The 18,767-nt window shown below is 37.7% G+C and overlaps 1 protein-coding gene across 1 annotated transcript; it reads right to left on the bottom strand.

The window, feature by feature from the left end:
• Nucleotides 1–9,253: 9,253 nt before the first annotated feature.
• On the bottom strand, nt 9,254–18,766 carry BCL2L10 (BCL2 like 10). Its single transcript, XM_063449051.1, has 2 exons — nt 17,672–18,766; nt 9,254–10,858 (listed from the first exon to the last, which is right to left on the bottom strand). Exons 1-2 carry the CDS (start codon nt 18,095–18,097, stop codon nt 10,727–10,729), a joined length of 558 nt encoding a protein of 185 aa, XP_063305121.1. The 5' UTR covers nt 18,098–18,766; the 3' UTR covers nt 9,254–10,726.
• Between the last annotated feature and the right edge of the window lies 1 nt (nt 18,767).

Below are 18,767 nucleotides of genomic sequence, written 5' to 3' on the forward strand. Positions count from 1 at the left end.
AATGTCAAACAATTTAAAAACAGTTTGACAGCAGCATAGTTCACAAGGTGTCTAGGGCAAGTCCTTTATTTGTGCCCCCCACCAAGCCATACCTCAATTCCCCTGGCAGATTGCTGCTCATATAGTCACCAGGACCGGTGCTAGGATTTTTAGTTACACAGGTGAAGATGCATTTTGGCGCCCCCAACCCCCATTAAAAAAAAAAAAAATGCATCTTCACCTGTGTGTCTTTCCTCCTAAGCCACAGGCACACAGGCATCATTTTTCAGTCACACAGTCAAAGTCATACAGGTACACTGTCATACAAAGACAGAAATAATCATACAGAGACATACAGACACATACAGTCAGAGACATACAAGCAGAGACATACATACATACAGAGACATACATGCATACCGTCATACAGACACATACCTACAGACAGGCATACAGAAACATACATGCAAAGACATTCAGGCACATACATACAGACATACAGGCATAAAGAAACATACATACAGAGACATGCAGGCATGCAGACACATACATACATACATACATACATACAGGCATACAAAAGACATACACACATACAGATACATGCATGCATACAGAGACATAACGTCATACAGACACATACATATATACAGGCATACAGAGACATATAGGCATACAGACACATACATACATACAGAGGCATACCATCATACAGACACATACATACATACAGAAACATGCATACAAAGACATACAGGCATACAGAGACAAACAGACACACACATACGTACATACAGAGACATAAAGGCATACAGTTACATACATGCATACAGAGACATATATACAGACATTCAGAGACAAACATACATGCAGTTACATACATGCATACAGAGACATACAGAAACATACGTACAAGACATACAGGCATACAGACACATACATACATACATACAGAGGCATAACGTCATACAGATACATACATACAGACAGGCATACAGAAACATACATACAAAGACATTCAGGCACATACATACATACATACATACAGAGACATACAGGCATACAAAGACATACACACATACAGATACATGCATGCATACAGAGACATAACGTCATACAGACACATACATATATACAGGCATACAGAGACATATAGGCATACAGAAACATACATACAAAGACATTCAGGCACATACATGCAGACACATACATACATACATACAGAAACATACATACAAATACATTCAGGCACAAACAGACAGACACATACATACATACATACAGAAACATACATACAAAGACATTCAGGCACATACATACAGACACATACATACATACATACAGAAACATACATACAAAGACATTCAGGCACATACATGCAGACAAATACATACATACATACAGAAACATACATACAAAGACATACAGACACATACATACGTACATACAGAGACATAAAGGCATACAGTTACATACATGAATACAGAGACATACAAAATTACATACTTACATCTGTTAAAGCGTGTCCCTGGGGTGCATGCTGTCCTGCTCCTTGGAGTCCTGTCCTGCAGCCCAGCCTCATCACTGTGCGCCAGCCGCGCTGTGTGGTACGCAGGGAGCAGGGATATGATGTCATATCCCCGCCCCCTCCACACAGCCTGTGGCAGACAGCAGAGTAGGAGGTGGGCGGGCGGAGGCTGGGATCCGCGGGCGGAGCGGTAAGGGCTGCGCTCAGCCACGCTACAAATTGTAACCGGATGGAGGGGAGCGCAGTGCGCTTCCCTCCTTCCGGTCAGCTTGATTTTGCGCCCCCAGGGCCGGTGCGCCCTAAGGCGGCCGCCTGGGCCGCCTTATGGTAGCGCCGGCCCTGATAGTCACACACACACACAGTCAGTCACATATACACACAGTCACACATGCATACAGGGACAGTCACATACAGTCATACCATATCAATCACATACACAGTCACATATACAGTGGCATACACACAGTCGCAGAAACAGTCAGTCACATACACATAGTCACGTTCTACACAAAAAAAAGGGCCTGGTATTTTTTTTAAACAGATATACAGAGTGAGAATAAAATGTAAGACAGAAAATTATTCTTAGCAGACATGTAACATTTTACAGTCAATATTTTAGACGTCTTTCAAAAAGTCCAGTTATGGGATTGAAATATTGACTGTATGCTGTTGCATGTCTGATTTTTGTTAAGAAATTAGTTTGTTTGCTCTTAAATCCCATGAGTGCATTCTATGTTGGATCTAGTTTGACACCCGTCCAAGAAAGACTGGGAGACCTCAAGGGTTATTCACTAAACTAAGAATTTTATCAAATGAAAATCTGAATTTCATCCTTTAGGCTAAATAGTGAAGTTATCATTATAAGTGAGATGGAGATCTTTTTTCCAAATCAGCTATTATGACCTAATTCAAATGTTCACCTCCTGCAATTCAAGTTCAATAAAAATCCCTATAAGACTTTCAAAGCCCTATATGTTTATAGAATTTCCGAGTATATTATGCATATATACAAGTCTATTAATTGATGTGTATTATATTCATGTTTGTGTAAATACTATAAATATAATAATATTTAAAATTATGTTTCTTACACATATATAGTAATATAATATACATATATTAATGTAGAATATGATATATATCACATCAATTAGTACACGCACACACACACATACATCTATATCACTTTGGCACACACTGACTGACGCTCAATGACTAACAGTTTCCCTGACTGATACACACATGCTCTCAGATAGACCTAAACACTGGCAAACACACAGACTGACACAAAATCACTGTTGCCCACACACTGACACATTGATATACACTCAAAACCACGCACTGGCACACACAGTGACAATCACACAGCAACCCATATAAACATGCATACTTATGTTTAAATGTATAATAAAACTCTCATAAATTACATAAAGTAATACTACTTATTTTTTTTTGTTTAGTTTAGTTTTGTGTGTGTTTGTATATATCTTGAAGAATATTTTTGAGGAATGTATGCACTCATTGATGCACACTCACTGTCAATGACTAACGGTTCCACTGATCCATACATACACACACTGGTGCACAGAGAGACACTCAAACAATAACCAATAAAAACACATGCAGACACAGTTACTAATGCACACACATACTCACTGACACACATAGACTCTCACACAACCACCAATGCATATACATACTCATACTAACTTACACTGAAATACACCTTGACCCCTACAAACACAATGACACACACAATCTGGTACAAATACAATGACACACACTATCTGACACAAACACTGGTACAAACATTCACACTCTTTAACATACCCTGGCGCATATTAAAACATATGGATGCCCCCCCCAAAAAAATATAAACTCATAGATACACAGTGACACACACCTTCACCCATTGACATTTGTCCCCCTCTGGCCCGTCCTTTGTTACGTCTCTGCAATTTGAGTCTTCCTTGTTCCTGTTAGGAACGTGTAGGATTTCCAGTCTTGATATCGTAAAGCAGAAGCTCATACACATTTTTTTAAAAACACAAATGTCACAGAGCAGTAAAAATATAAGATAGGCATGATTAATAACGTTAATATTCATAGTTTGGACATCTCTAAGTGTTCATGCATTGTTTGTAAGATTTAGTGGCTATTTTGCAACAGGGGGTTGAGTTTTAGTGCTAGAAAATGCTATACAGTGAATAAAAACCTGGTAGTTTTGCTGTTCTAGTAAAAGTGCCTTGTGTTAAACTGATTTTTGTTCTAAATTATTAATTAATTTAAAATATTGTACAGGACAAATAGGGCAGCAGAGGATGAGAGAGACAAAGATGGAAAAACAGATAGAGTAAACGGGAGAGACACACATACACACACAAAGAAAAAGAGTAATAAGGTGAGAGAAAATAAGATTGAGACAGATAGCAAAAGGGAGAGGTGGAGAGTGAAAGAGAGATGATGGAAGAACGTAAAAGAGCAATGAGGAGAGCTGGGGATGGAGTGAAAAATGTAGAAAGAGATAGAGAAAAAAAACTAGATGAAGAGAGGATAGCAAGACAGGGATTTAAAATATTGCAAACCGACTCCAAGATGGCAGCGGATGACATAATATCACAAAAGTCGGTGAGGGAATCACTGCAGAGATGGGAAGATGCCTTTTTTTACAACATACGATAACATTTGTAGGCAATTTTGGCTTCCTCTTAATGCTTGGAAGCTACAAGTTGATGTACAATCAGATCCTAATGATGTCAAAGACTGTTCCTTACTACATGGGACAGGACCCCAGTAGAGGTACTAACCCCGGACACCGTTCACAAACTCGGGAGGCTTTCCGATGTCAGGAACTTACACAGGACTTTGAACCAAGCACCTGGAGTGGAAGGGTCCATGCTGTTGTCATGGTTCTTAGTAAGGATGGAGCTGGAGACACGGCTTTAAGGGTCACCACTCACTGGGTTCATTTTGCTGCACTATGTCTATGGTCTCACTGTGCAGGTTTCCCTAGTCTGGGTACAGGCTAAATTGTGTTGCGGATTTCGGCTATATGGCTGCATCTTGCTTTCATTTTCTACAGAAGAGCCTTTCGCAACGGTTTATTTTTTTAACATGTTTAATTGGACTTGTTCCTAATTTTACTAGCATGATCATCTAAGCATTGGTCAATGCCTATACAACAGCTCTTTCCACTGTGTTGTGATATCTGTGTATTACGTCTCATATAATGAATTGTGCTTCAGCATACATGTTTTAATCATGGGTAATGTGGCCTCCAACTAGTCTATACTCATCGGTATTAGGTTTACCAAGTTTGTGTTTATTTTAATAGACTAGTGCATTGCCATATCTTGCCATTTTCATTTCACTTTTAGATGAGCTTATGTTGAGGTTTTCCTGAAGTTGCCATGTTTCTTTTCTATTATTCTGTTTTACACACAAAACAACTAAACATCACACCTAGTGCAATCACTGCTACATATTGTCCTACCCTTTCTTAAAAAGTGCAGTTACATCATCTTGAGCAGTGTTCCCCAACCCAGTTCTCATGGACCACCAACCGCTCAGGTTTTGTCGGTATCTCCATTGGAATAAAACTGGGAAATACATCAATCCTGGACTGTTGATGGTCCACGATGACTGGGTTGGAGACCACTAGTCTTGATGATATTGTATGACTTATTACAACAAAATGAATGATTTCTATCTCTGTACAAAATGCTTTTGGACATGTGAATTCCTTAAATCATCTATTATGCTTTTGCTTGTGTTATGCTATCCCACTCAATTAAAAACTGATTGACAAAAAAATATTGCAAATCTTACTCTAAGCACTCACTGAAAGCAAACATACTACTCCTACTCCGCTCAAAGTTGCTGCTATTTTATTATTACAACCAGTGCTTTAATAAGATGTGTTTGAAATTGCTTATCTTTATGTGGGCCCCCAACTTGACGATGTAGTAATGAGAATGAATGAATCAGTTGACTGTACGTCATACTAATGCGTTCTTGTTTCTGTTTGTTTTACCTATTACATACGCAAACCATACTTTTTCCCACTGTTGCTGATGAAATCTTGATTTACGCAACCATGAGTTACACGATATCACAACCCCATGTAGTTTATTGACGGCCATAAAATAAATGCTAGTTTGCCAAGTTACTGCGTTATACAGGCAATTAAAAGGGCGAAGTCTTAAATGGGAAGTGAGTTACACAGACTCAGTAATATTCTGAAATAAATACAGGAAACTGGAATGGAAAAATGGAAAATATCGATCTCCTCTAGGAGTAGATAGGGAAAAAACTAAGCAGTGAATTGTGGTGCATCGAAAACCAAATTGCTGAATTCAGGTTAATGGCCTAGCTGTGACTGTAGCTCAGTTGCAAATCAATTCACTCTTCATTGAATAAATTCTACAATGCTCAGTTTTATCCATTCAAATATTACATAGGAGCATATTATATATGTTACATATGTTAAATAAATCCCCTCCACAATTTCCTGTTCATGGAATTCGCCCAGTGTGTTGCTCTCACGTTCCTACAATGAAATAATTAAACAAAATTCTTTTAAAATGTTATTTTAAATGTTAGGTACTTTTTGTGTGTGTGCGTCTAGTGTGAACATGTTAATGGGAAGGAAATTACTTTTTATAAATATGATCTTCAAAGCTCTACAATCGCAAAAAACTGATCATGATTTTTGTTAGAAAAAAAAGTGTATTTTGAATTTTTTTGGGCTATATCCTAGGATTGCTTTACTAAGCATAAGGATATGATTTTTTAATGAATATATAATTTATTTACTAAATATCCAACACTGCAAAGCTGTGACTATTTTAAGAAATCAGCTATTTTAAACAGATATGGTTATTTAATAAAGTCAGAATTAAAAGTTGTTATTTTGCCTCAAATTTGAAATTCACTTTTAATTCACCTTCAATTTATTGAATAACCCTGTCTGTTCACAGTGCGGAACAGTATTTACACAACATACTTATGGTAAATAGAGTGGGCACATCCCTATTGTCTCTACAACTGTATGACAGGCAAACACTTTTTAGGGTCTATAGGTGGAAAAAAAAATTACTTTTAGAAAACCCATTGATGTAAATCTCATATTGTTACATAGGCTAAAAAAGATATGCGTCTATCAGGTTTCAGTCTTTCTTATATCTGTTTTTGCTGTTGATCCAAAAGAAGGGAAAAAAAAACAGTTCAAAGTGCTTTCCAATGTTGCAACAAACTAGGAAAAATGTCCTTCTCAATCCCCGAATGGCAGTCAGATCTCTTGTTGGATCAAGTAGCTGTTACTATTATTAAATCCCTATATTATTATATCTATAAAAAAAATCCCTATATTATTAAATCCCTGTATATTATATTTTTGTAAAAGAAAAAAATCCATTCTTGATTAAATAATCAATACAGACTCTGGTAATACCACCTTTTCAGGCAGAGAATTCTGCATCTTTATAGTTATAACTGTAAAAAGCCCTTTCATTTGCTTTGGATTAAATCTCCTTTCTTCCAGTTTAAATGGGTGCCCTTGTGTCCTATGTATAGTTGTGTTTATGAATAGATTTGCAGACAACTATTTGTATTTGGCCCTGCACATATTGGTGTAAAGTTATCATTATACCACTGTTATATATGTTATAATGTTATTATATCAGTCCCAGTAAGACCATCTTGCGAGTAACTATACTTGGGCAAGACACCTAAGGAAATATATCTGCCTACCACAAAACCTCAATAATAATAATCATATCTAATTTATAAACAGATTTAAATAGGTTAGCCTTTCTTCATAATTAAAATCTTTCATTCCCCTTATTAATTTTTTAGTCCACCTCTGCACTTTCTCTAGTGCTATAGCGACCTTTTTCAGATGCCCACAATTGCACAGCATACACAAGGTGAGGTCTTACCATATGTTTAGAAATAGGCAAACCGTATTTTCATCCTGAGAATTAATGCTACTTTTTATGCTTGACTGGCATTGTAGTTAGTTATGGTAATTAGATACTGTTGACTGACATTGGATATTGTTGCCTATGTATTGGGGCTGAGGAGTTCTGCTACCGAGGAGTAGTGGGAGTTTGAGTGCAGGGCTAAATTTTGTGTGTTCTGTCTTGCTTTTCTATTATACAGCCATGTAACAGTGCTGCCCACCAACCCATGTGTTCCCCATTAAGGGTTGATAGATGTGTATCAGTTTAGAAAATACCCCTTTCTGTCTCTAAAGATTTTGCCTTTTAGTTAAAGCAGCAAGGTGAATTGTTACTGTTGGACTCACCTAAGAGGTTTGCCTTGACATGGCTGGCCATTAGATTGATACTAAAAATAAATAAATAAAATATGCCAATAATTTAAATGTGCATAGGGATTTGGGATAGTGCACAGTTACTTTTTGTCCTTTTCCCCCAACTTTTTTGGTTTGTTTTGAATTTTGCATATTGGGTTGACGGACAGTATAGTCACTGCTGCGTCCCAGGAGTAGTTTGAGTACAGGGTTTAATTTTTGTGTTTGCCCGGTTTATGATCTTTAAAAATTCCCAAATCCTTCTCATGTGGTTTCCATAATTCACAAATTTTCATTTATCTACATTAAATATAATCTGCAATTTGAGTGCCCATTCCCCTAATTCATCTAAAGCCTTTTGCAGCAAATGAAAAATCCTGCTCACGTTCTATTAACTTAGTTTTGTCTCATTTGTAAACACAGACACATGACTTTCACTGCAATCTCCAGTGTCATTGAAAGAGTAGGTAAAATCTCTTCAAAATGTATGTTTTGCAATTATATCATCAAAACGAAGGTAGAACACTTCTGATGCAGGTTTGAAGAAGTTAAAAATTGTTGTTGACAGTTGACACCAACTTCCGCTATAACAATGAACGATAAATCAATCCACTCCTGAATACACACAAGAGCCAGCTGTTTTCGATGTAAGTTTATTTATTGTTGTTGTGGTATGTGCACAAAGGCAAAAGTAAACCATAGTCCAAGGAACTGGTTGTTTTTACAACTTAATGCATGCACATATTATACATCTCCTAGTATGGTACAGGTCCCACTGTTCTCTTCTGCAAGGCCACCAGGGATTGCAGAACTCTCCTCCCATCGGTATGAAAAGGGATGGACACAAAAGGGGAGAAGAAGAAATAGATCGAGGAGTGGGATAAAGAGCTTTTAAACATTGTACGTAATGCATATATTAAAAAATGAAAATATATATATTTGTATAACCCAACTTCACTCTTTTATGCAGCATGTTTTAAGGATCTGAAGCAACTATAATAAGCTCCCCCTCTGCCTGAACCATTTCATAAATGATTGTACAAAGCCAAGCTGGGGAAGGAGGCGGAATAAAAAAAAAAAAAAAATTAAGAGAACCTGGATTTTTTTTTTTTTTTTTTATAAAACTTTAAAATATTTTGTGTTGGTTGCAGTGTCCCTGTAAAACACTGGTTTCTTTGGTTGCTCAAAAAAAAAAAAAAAAAAAAAAGTGTTAAAAAGCAAACATGCATCGATCTAAAAAACATAAAAAATCCTTATTTTTCTTGGCTTCACCAATTTGCATCCCTTTCTAAAATTCCGTTGCACACGCTGCAAGGTTTAGTTTTATGTAAAAAGGGATTGGCTGACTTTGTGGATTCATATAGAATATTAAAAGTGTAAGAATACATTTTTTTGGATAAGCCGTATATAATATACATACACACCAAGCAATATTCATAAAAACTAGAAGCATTTTATTTAAGTTAAGGAAACAAGGGTTAGAGAAGAAGAAGGTCAGGAGAGGAGGGAGAGGAAACCCTCACAAAAATAGTTAAATAATTGATATGAGGCAGAGATAACTGAAAATATATTAGAACATATGTCTCTGGCCCAATATAGAATTTCAAAGTGCTTATGCATGGAAATGCCAGACTCCCATGGGTTGCCAAAATGGAATGTATCTCACTATAAATTAAATACTCAATATAGATTATATTTAAAATTACCGACTGAAGTTAACTTAATCTCACTAGATGACCGTTTATTACAGATTGATGGCAATTCAAAAATTAACTAACATTGTCAGCTTTCTATTTTAAAACAAAACAAAAAACATTTAATTACAATTTTTTATTCTAGAACTGTTTCCAAAAGAAGAAAAACATGGCTGTAAAAGTCTACCCAAATAATGGTAAGAATAAACACAAAGTTGTCATCACTAAGAGAACCAACACAGCCTTATGCCTCTTCAATGGTTTATACAAGAAAATGTAGTTAGCTGTGGTGTAGTATTAGATGGGAGCATTGCTCAAGGCCTATACTTTGACATCTGCAGCTTGTGGCTCATTTGGGATTGAGTTAATGGGAGTCTTGAGCTTGTAGCTCATAGGCCAAGCATTGAGACATCTTGAGCTCGTGGTTCATTGGGGCATCTTGAGCTAGAAGGTGTAGAGTGAAAGATCTATGTAGAGTCAAATACTGAATGAAAGGAATCTTGAGCTCAGGTATTACAGTATACTCTGTAGTCTGTGTTCCTTTGTCTAGTAATAGCATGATACAATGTAGAAGAGATAGACCGTTAAACATGTGGTTTAGTCTTAATGGTCTTTTAGAAGGACATTAAAAAGTAAGCATGATTTGCCTTCCATATTAAAGAATTCCAGTTTTTACAAGATAAATCCAGATCTGATCAGAGAGGTTTTATTTTGTTTTTGTCTTCATATATTTTTACCTCGCTGTATAACGTGCTTTATAAAAAAAAAATTGTAACATTTGTAAATTGTGTAACAAAAAAAAAAAAAATGCTTATGCATATATGATTTTTTTGGTTCTTGAATTTAATTTGAATTGTATGGTCAACTTGTGTACAGTATGACTTTACCCTTCTAATTAAGAAACCAAATAAAATATGGGATAACTGCTGGCCTGCTATGGGGAAACCTTAATCAGTTACGTTTATACAATGTACAGCTCATATCGTTCTGTGTCGGTTTACACATTAAAAAAAAAAAAAAAAAAAAGTTAAATTAAAATTATGCATTCCATAAAAAAATATAATACTAGCTATAATAAACAAGAATGGCAGTGGAAATCATTGCTTTGTAAACAGTGTCTAGGTCAGCTCATGTTGGTTTTATTGTACAACGTGTAGGATTCCCAGGATGAGGATCAGAATTCTCCAGATGATCTTTCGAGACTGTCCAGATTTATCGTACAGCCAGAAGGAACGCCAAACCAGCAAGTCCAAACCCTGCTACAGCTACCAGGGCTCCGGATATGGCATTATTGTCCTGGCCGGGCAGGGCACCTTTGTTGCTGAAGTATTTATGGAACCCATTCTGGAGAAGAGAGGATATAATCAACTTTAGTAAAATTAAAAAAAAACTGAACAAAAACCACAAAAAGGTATATTTACGTTGTTACAAAAATTGTAAACATACATTTGCCAGATATTTTATGGGGGAAAAAAAAAAAATAAAAACTTCACTAGTCTATTCATCAAGTTTATTAAGAGAGTCATAAAGTGATCACGTGTTCAACTTCTAGTGACCCCTTCTGGTTCTTTACCAAGTTGCACTGTAACACAAAGGGTTATTCCCTAAAGAGATAACTCCAAGTGAATTCAAGGTGAATTTCCAATTTGAGGTCAATATAGCTGAAATGGAAACATTCTGTAAGTCTGCTATGCTTTTATATTGACTACACTGGCCTTCGCTTTGAAGTCACCATGAATCCTCACTATAGTGAATAACCCTCTTAGTGCATACATTCAAGTAGTCTCACTACATACACCTCTCTTGCAGATCCGATGTAGCCCAATGCACACATGAATGATGGAGGGCATAAAATTAGAACACCATAACTATACGAGAACATGTCATAATGTCACACCCTGTACAATGCAAATGCATATTGAACACCACAGGAGCCTCCAAAGGTACCCCCCTCTCCTAGCATATGGGTCTGAAGAAAAATAATTCAGGGTTGAGACCAGTAAATCAAGAAATACTGGCCAATACTCCAGAAAGTCTTATCACTAAATGAAACTCCTGTCCTCTAGAACCGACGCCAGTAGGCTTCACTCCTTTCCCTCACAGTAGGACTTTAATGCCAAAATGTAACGCACACCTCTGTCATTTATACAGGATGTTTTTCCAACATGTGATTTCATAGTTTGTTTTCTTGTTGCTTCGATAAAGTTGATGATCATCTTTGTACAGCCTTAAACAAAATGGACATCTTAATTTGGAGTTGTGTAGTCACTGGGCTGTTGTCTCAGCTACACTATCCATTGATTGAAGCCCCAGGTTAAAGATTTACTTTAAACAAGATTTAAATTTTCAAAAAAAAAAAAAAAAACCTCAGCAAAAACAGCTTTTGTATGCATGAAGAACAGAAAGCCATTTGTGGAAATAGAAGTTGTTTGATTTGTAAATGTACTTCCTACAGCATGCTTCTCCCCTTAATAAAGTGTACCACAGAGATAGCATTTATGGTCCAATGAGTGAAAGAAATAAGCAGCTGGTCAACCGGATCCTTATTCAGCACTATCAAGTATGGGAGCAATAGTCTCCAGATGGCGATATTTGAACTCTGCTTGGCAGATGACTGTGTAAACAAGTTATTCCCTCAATACCTTCCGGAACTCTGCTCTTTACAAATTAATTTGTGCAAACACAAGGTTTATGCCTTGTGATTCACTTTAACCTTTCCCATGCCAAAGAACACACCAGTGCGCATTAATTTAGAGACTAATCTATAATGTTTATTATTTGCATTTTCTGCAAAACAAACTGGGTTTTTTATGGCTATGCTCCCAATATTCTACAATAAGACTGATGACAGTGCATTAAAAAAAAAAAAAAAAAAAAAAAGGGTCTTTTGCCTCCATAAAGTATTCTTACTGAACAGCAAGGGGGAGTTGGAGCCAATACGGTCATACTACGGGTCATCTTGACTGTAAGCTCTTCTTCAGAGTTATTCACTAAAATGGGAACGGTCAGGAATTCTAAGTGAATTTCTTATTTTTATGCATAATAGCTCAACTGACCTGCAGAATTATTCCAATTCAGTCGTTGTGGCCTAAAATTGGAAACTGAATTTCCAAAACTTTAATTAACCCACATAAGCAAGGTTATTCAATAAAGTGTAGTTTAGATATACGCCCGTTTCATAGGTTTGCAAACAATATTATCATATAAAAGGGAGATATTAAAATGGCAACACGTGCTATTCTGGGACAAAGTATTACACATTGCAAGACAGTCCCTGGTTATTTCTCCTTATGTAGCAAATTTCCCCCCCCCCTCAAGAATAGCTCATATTTTGATACATTCCCTCCAGGTTTGTCCAAACAATGCTTCTAGGGTATTTCATTCATATTTCAGTTGAGACCAATATCCACTGTAGTGGTTACGGTGTCAAGGTACCCGAACATCATAAGTAGCCAAAATGTCCACCAGGCGCCACTCTTTGCCACAACACCAGCAGTCAGAAAGCCAGAAGTCCTCCGACGTAAGCCTGGTAGTAAAAGATCGCTTTTAGCAAATTAACTCGCAGCCAACGAGCTCATTGAAGCTCCAAAGAAAGTGCTCCTGGCTTTCTGCTGGATGTAATAGATCCGGGAGTAGCGTCAGGCTGGTCCCAGGTAACAAGTAAAACAGTTTTACTACTTTTAATGGAAGGTGGGGCGCCAATGTACTACAGACTATACAGTGTCATGTAGTGGTTATGGTGCTCAGAGTGTTCTTTTACAAATGGGGAAAAGACAACCTGCAATGCATTTCCATACATGGAAATCAGAAGTTCTGTGTTATTTTTTACAATTATGAAATTAGATCAATCTCCTCCCCCCTGCAGTGGGTATATAAAATCTAGAACAGATACTTCCTGTGCCTTATCAAACAATTGTGATAAGGAAGGACCTTGTAAAGACAAAGAAGGGTCATTAGAACATGCCTTGTAATACAACCGCAAACAGAAAATGGACACAAAAGATTTACTGCTGTATAAACCAATTGCCCATTGTTCAAACTAGTTCAGGACTCAAAAAAGGACCTCCATGTAATTAAGGTGGATTGCCTTTGGCAGGACAATAACCAATTTCAAAAATTCCTCTATAAACTTGGTCTAAAGCATATTGACCACAACACCCTCAAATGATCATCCATGTATTGCAAGGCAACTGTTGCTGGTTGATTTAACAAAGGATATACAGAAGTTGTTCCCCCATTTCAGGGCACAATTCATCTTCAGGTTGTTAAGTTGACAACAGAGACCATAACTTTGACTGGTGTTATGTTCTGTAATCTCTCCAGTTGTGATTTACAATGGTGTTCCAAGCCAAAAGTATCACTATTAATTTTTGAAGATGCATTAATTTAAAGGGACTGTAAGGGCTACCACTTGCCCTCTAGCTGACCCAGAATGTTCTCAGGTTGAGACAAGGACAGTCAAATGACATGTGTGACGTAGACTGAAGGTTACATTTATGGTGGAAAGGTACTGGTCAGCAGCCATTCAAGGACTCAACGCCACGCAGCCGAGTGACAAACATCTACCAATGTAAATGGCTTTAGCACCATTATAAATGTGGACATTTTTAGCTTGGAATTAAAACCACAAAAAACAAACAAACATTGGGTCAGTTGATCTAACCCACTGGAAAACAGTGCGAGTCACACAGCAAAATAATGAATCGCGTTTTATCGTTCTACCAAGGTTCTGATAACCAGCTTAATAGATCTAAGCTTTGTTCAGTAAACATTATTTCTTCCCTCATGAAAATGAAATGTCAGAGCAAGGTTTGAAGCAAGATTGGAAATTCAAGGATACAAATAAAAGTTCAGTGACAGGTCCAATATCTAGCTCAGTTTTGGTGGTAGTGGTGATGGTAGTAATGGTTGCAGGGGGAGTTTTCCCACAGACTGAAGTGAATGTGGATGCAGTGATTTTCCCCCAAGATTTCAATCTTTTTCCAAGCATTGTTATTATTCCAATGTTTACAATGGGGGAGGTTATAGAATATACTTCGAATGAGTGCTAGCAAACTACCTAGCAGGATGTATAGATTAAAATGTCATTAACCAAACTGCTGGTCTTGTGTCTACTGTGGGTAATACACTCATCTGTGTGCTCCCACAATGGTGAGTGCAGCATAACATTACCTACTGCACCGATTGTTGCAAGGCATTGTGGGAGAGCACAATGCATTTGCTGCCAACTGCCAACTAGTTACTTTGTAACGGACAGTAAAATATTGTTTGTCCCTGTTTAATTAATTTAATGACCATATTTGCACCACAACTTCACTTTAAAGTTAATTTAGTAAAGGTTAACACATTTAAAGAAGTGCAACAATTTTAGAAGTGCCACAAGTGAGCACTGCTCTACACCAAACAGTCTCATACACATCCTAAAGGGTTAAAGTATCAGAGAGCAGTTTTCCATGCTGACATACTACTAGAACATTCTATCCAGCACAGTTCCATTCAAAAGGGTTTAATCCAGTTAACTGAGCACATTCTAACAAACATCTCACCAAGAGACATTTTGTGCCTGGAAACTGATGAATGATCACCATTATATAATGCCGCATGCCTTACCACAAACATAGCTAGTACAGAGTGAAGTGTTTTGATTCCAAACAAGCTTTATTTTTAGATAACTGACTTGCAGGACATGATGCCATTTTACAGTACAGCAGGAGAGGGAGGGGGACGGGGGACAAAAAAAAAAAATACATCCTGTGGAGTTTATAACCATAGGGAATGGGTACCCAGTAGGTAGATCCCAGAGGTTTTAAAACTACAGCTTCCATGATGCTTTGTGATTCTAAAAGGAATACAAAGCATCAAGGTAGTTTTAGTCTTGCAACATCTGAGGACCTACCTATTGGGCAATATGGTAAATGAGAATGGGTGATTAGGTGTACCCGTTAGGGTTACTTCTATAGGCACCCTAAGATGGGTGAACGCTGTAGTGTGACAAATACAGGCTGCTCAAACCTAAATCAAGCAAAAACAAACAAGGCTATTCATTAAGAGTGTGAAAGGCTGAGAATTCTAAGATCATTTCATATTTAAAAAGGATAAAATAGCAAAGCAGCAAAGTTTCCCATTTGACTATTTGCCCTAAACTGTGAAATTCACTTTAGATTTCCGAGCAGTAACACCTTAGTGAGTATTACCCTGTCAGCAATCTGTCTGTATAAAAAGAATGCTTACTCAGAAGTCACTCAGCAGGTTCTAGTGAGAAAATGTTGCAAATTCAGAATTGGCCAGGAAACCGATAGAGTGAGGGGGGTCAGAATAACTTAAAATTGTAAACAGTTCTCAAGCTAACTTTTCCAACTCTGTTAGTTTGGCCTTAAAGTTGCAATCTCTGGGTCAGCCCTCTACAATTCCAGGTTAACCCTTACATGACAGACTGTAGGTGGTTTCATACTGGTGGTCAGCAAACCAAAATGATAACTTTAACAGTTATTCACTAAATTGCAGGCCAGAGTAGTCGAACTGAAAGCATAGCTTAGAGAGTTTTTCCAGTTCACCTATTAAATACACCACCTTGAATTCACACAATAGTAAATAGCCCTGTAAGTAACCCATTTCCCTCATGTTGCCAGGGGACACCATTTTTCAGTAGGGGTCCATGAAAATATGCTGAATCTGGAACCCATAGATTGAAAGCAGGACTGCTTAGCTGACATATGCTAAAAAAAAAATAAAAATTAAAAAATTAAATAAAAACATAACTCCAACCTCTGTAACAACATGTTAAAGGCTGACAATGTTTGGTGGGGGAGGGGGAAGGTCACCAAGGTTTTAGACAAACTGAGATCAATGAAACAGGTTTAAAGGAACTCCAGTGCAGTCCTGTTTCAATCAAGATGTGTCCAGTAATTGCTAGTCAGCTTTCAGACCATTTAGCCAGTGATCACTAAAACATACAGGGCATCTCACTCAGTGACTCTCTGAGAACAGCAGATTATGGACTTATTTGGAATGGCATGTCTAAAGTGGCTGTAGTTTTTTTTTTTTTATTTTTTTTAGAAGATTGGTTTCCTAACCAAATATAGGTTCATTGGTTACCATGGGCTTTAGATGAGTCATTTCCCCATAGTTTGCATGTGACTCAGACATCACTGCAGAAACTGCACATTAAACCAGATTTCAGAATTCTTACAAAACAGCTGGAAACACTGACAGGCCCACTGAAATTGGAACATGTTCCACTGTGCGTCTGAGACTGCTGGACCGGTCAAGCTCCTGACTAGATATGGCTGGAGAGGGAATTGGGGTTTGATGGCAATGTTGTTAGGATTTAGCCAACATAGCAGAGGGCAAATCACCAAAATTGTAGTGAATTAAAAACAGTATTACAAAATTTTACACTAAAATAAAAAAAAGTAAATCAAGATTTAGCAATTGAATGTTTCAATTCAGTTTAGGGAATTAACCCCTAAATGGTGATCATTGAGAATTGACAAGGGAATTGCAAATAGGAGATAAAAAAAAAAAAAAATACTAACTCGAGGTGTAAAATAATTCAGATATGAAGATTTTGACCTACAATTTGCATTTAGAGTGTCAATTCTCAGTTTAGTGATTAACCCCCTAATCTGACATTTCTGCCTACAATTTGCAATTTGGTTGACAATCATCCACACTCAAAATGTCCATTCATTTACTAAATCCTTCGTATTAACCCTCTGAATTAAAGAGGTCAGCAACACAGCGCACCAATAGAGGTCTACACCAACTAAATGAAAAAAAAAAAAAAAAAAAATATATATATATATATATATATATATATATATATATATATATATATATATATATATATATATATAAAATAAATAAATAATCTATATGGAATGTTGAACAACAGTAGTAGACTGAAGAATAAGATTAATTAAGATTACTCATGGGGACCAGATGTTGTTAATTGCCATCTGAACTGGTTCTTGAAATAGGTGGTTAAGGATTTTGGAGGATTTATTTACATTTCTTCTCAGTCATTTGCCAAAACTGCAGATTGATGCTGTCTGTGTTTTGCTTCCAGAATTCACAATTCATAATCTGAGCAGATGGTAACCTAACTCATCATGGATTTAATAATAAGTAGATTATGAACAAAAGGACAATAATTACCCATCCCCCGTTGCTCTGAAGCCAGTCTCTTTGCTCCTCTGCCAGGAATTGGCTCAGCACCTCGGCTAGTTCCTTTGGGGTCGCAGTTCTTTGATCCTTTGACCCTTTTACCAAAACTCCAGCAAACATGATAAGAGACACAATGCGCCCCCAGTTCAGCCCCCCATCCTCTATGAGCGTGGCGGCCACAGTCTGTAAAACATCCTTAGGATTGCCAGAGATCTGGCTGCACGAGTCAAAAAAGGAGCGGTTCTTGTCCAGCATCTCCCCGGCTACCCTCCGCAGGGTCTGGGCAGCAGGACAGGGGGGTGGCTGTTGTCCTCCATCCAGGTGATGTTGGAGAAAGTCCTCCAGGATCTGAGAAGTCTCCTCTCGTAAACGGACAGACATGCTGATCTGCTGAGAATAGTGAATGGGACAATCCATATACAGAGCCAGACACCGCCCCCTACACTCCAACCACTCACAGCTGTCTCTCTCTCTCTCTCTCTCTCTCTCTCTCTTTTCGTTTGGGTCAATGCAGGGTCTTATCAGGCTGTCACTCTGCCAGGAGAGGGTCACTGGAGGCTCTGCTTCCTGATTGCAGACAGAAAATGAGATTACGGAGTCCAGGCAGTCTCTCCCAGGAGCTCTCTCTGATCAGATACACTGTGTCTTTGCAGTCAATGAGAAGATCACAAGATTCGTTTCTCCCTCTCTGATCTCAGTTACACTGTACCTTTGCAGACTATGAAACCGTCACCAGCAGCTCTCCCTCACTCTTTCTGCCTATTTCCCTGTTTGTTTAGCTTTAATTATAGTACGATTCTGCATACAGCCATTGACTAATCTCCCTTCCTTATAACGTCTCCTACTAGCCACAGCCCCGCCCGCCCGATTGAAGTCATTGCTTACGTAGCAAACCGGATAGAGCTATCATTTTAGAAAGGGAAGCCCGCAGGAAATGAAATGCGGCGCAGCGATTTAATTGAATGCATTGACAGCGAATAGAACGTTCTGACAGCGAATAGAACGTTGCGGACAGAACGTTCTACTGAATGGCTGCCGCTTGTACTGCACAGAATTGTACAGCAGTTCGAATCACTGCCTTATTTTC

This window comes from Pelobates fuscus, chromosome 3, assembly GCF_036172605.1.
Source record: "Pelobates fuscus isolate aPelFus1 chromosome 3, aPelFus1.pri, whole genome shotgun sequence".
NCBI classification, from domain to species: domain Eukaryota; kingdom Metazoa; phylum Chordata; class Amphibia; order Anura; family Pelobatidae; genus Pelobates; species Pelobates fuscus.

Excerpts from the sequence above, each read along its gene's own strand:
- BCL2L10 (XM_063449051.1), bottom strand. The coding sequence starts at position 18,097 with ATGGATTGTCCCATTCACTATTCTCAGCAGATCAGCATGTCTGTCCGT. Across the intron at positions 10,859-17,671 it reads TTCAGAGCAACGGGGGATGG|AATGGGTTCCATAAATACTT; the intron begins GTAATTATTGTC and ends TCTCTTCTCCAG.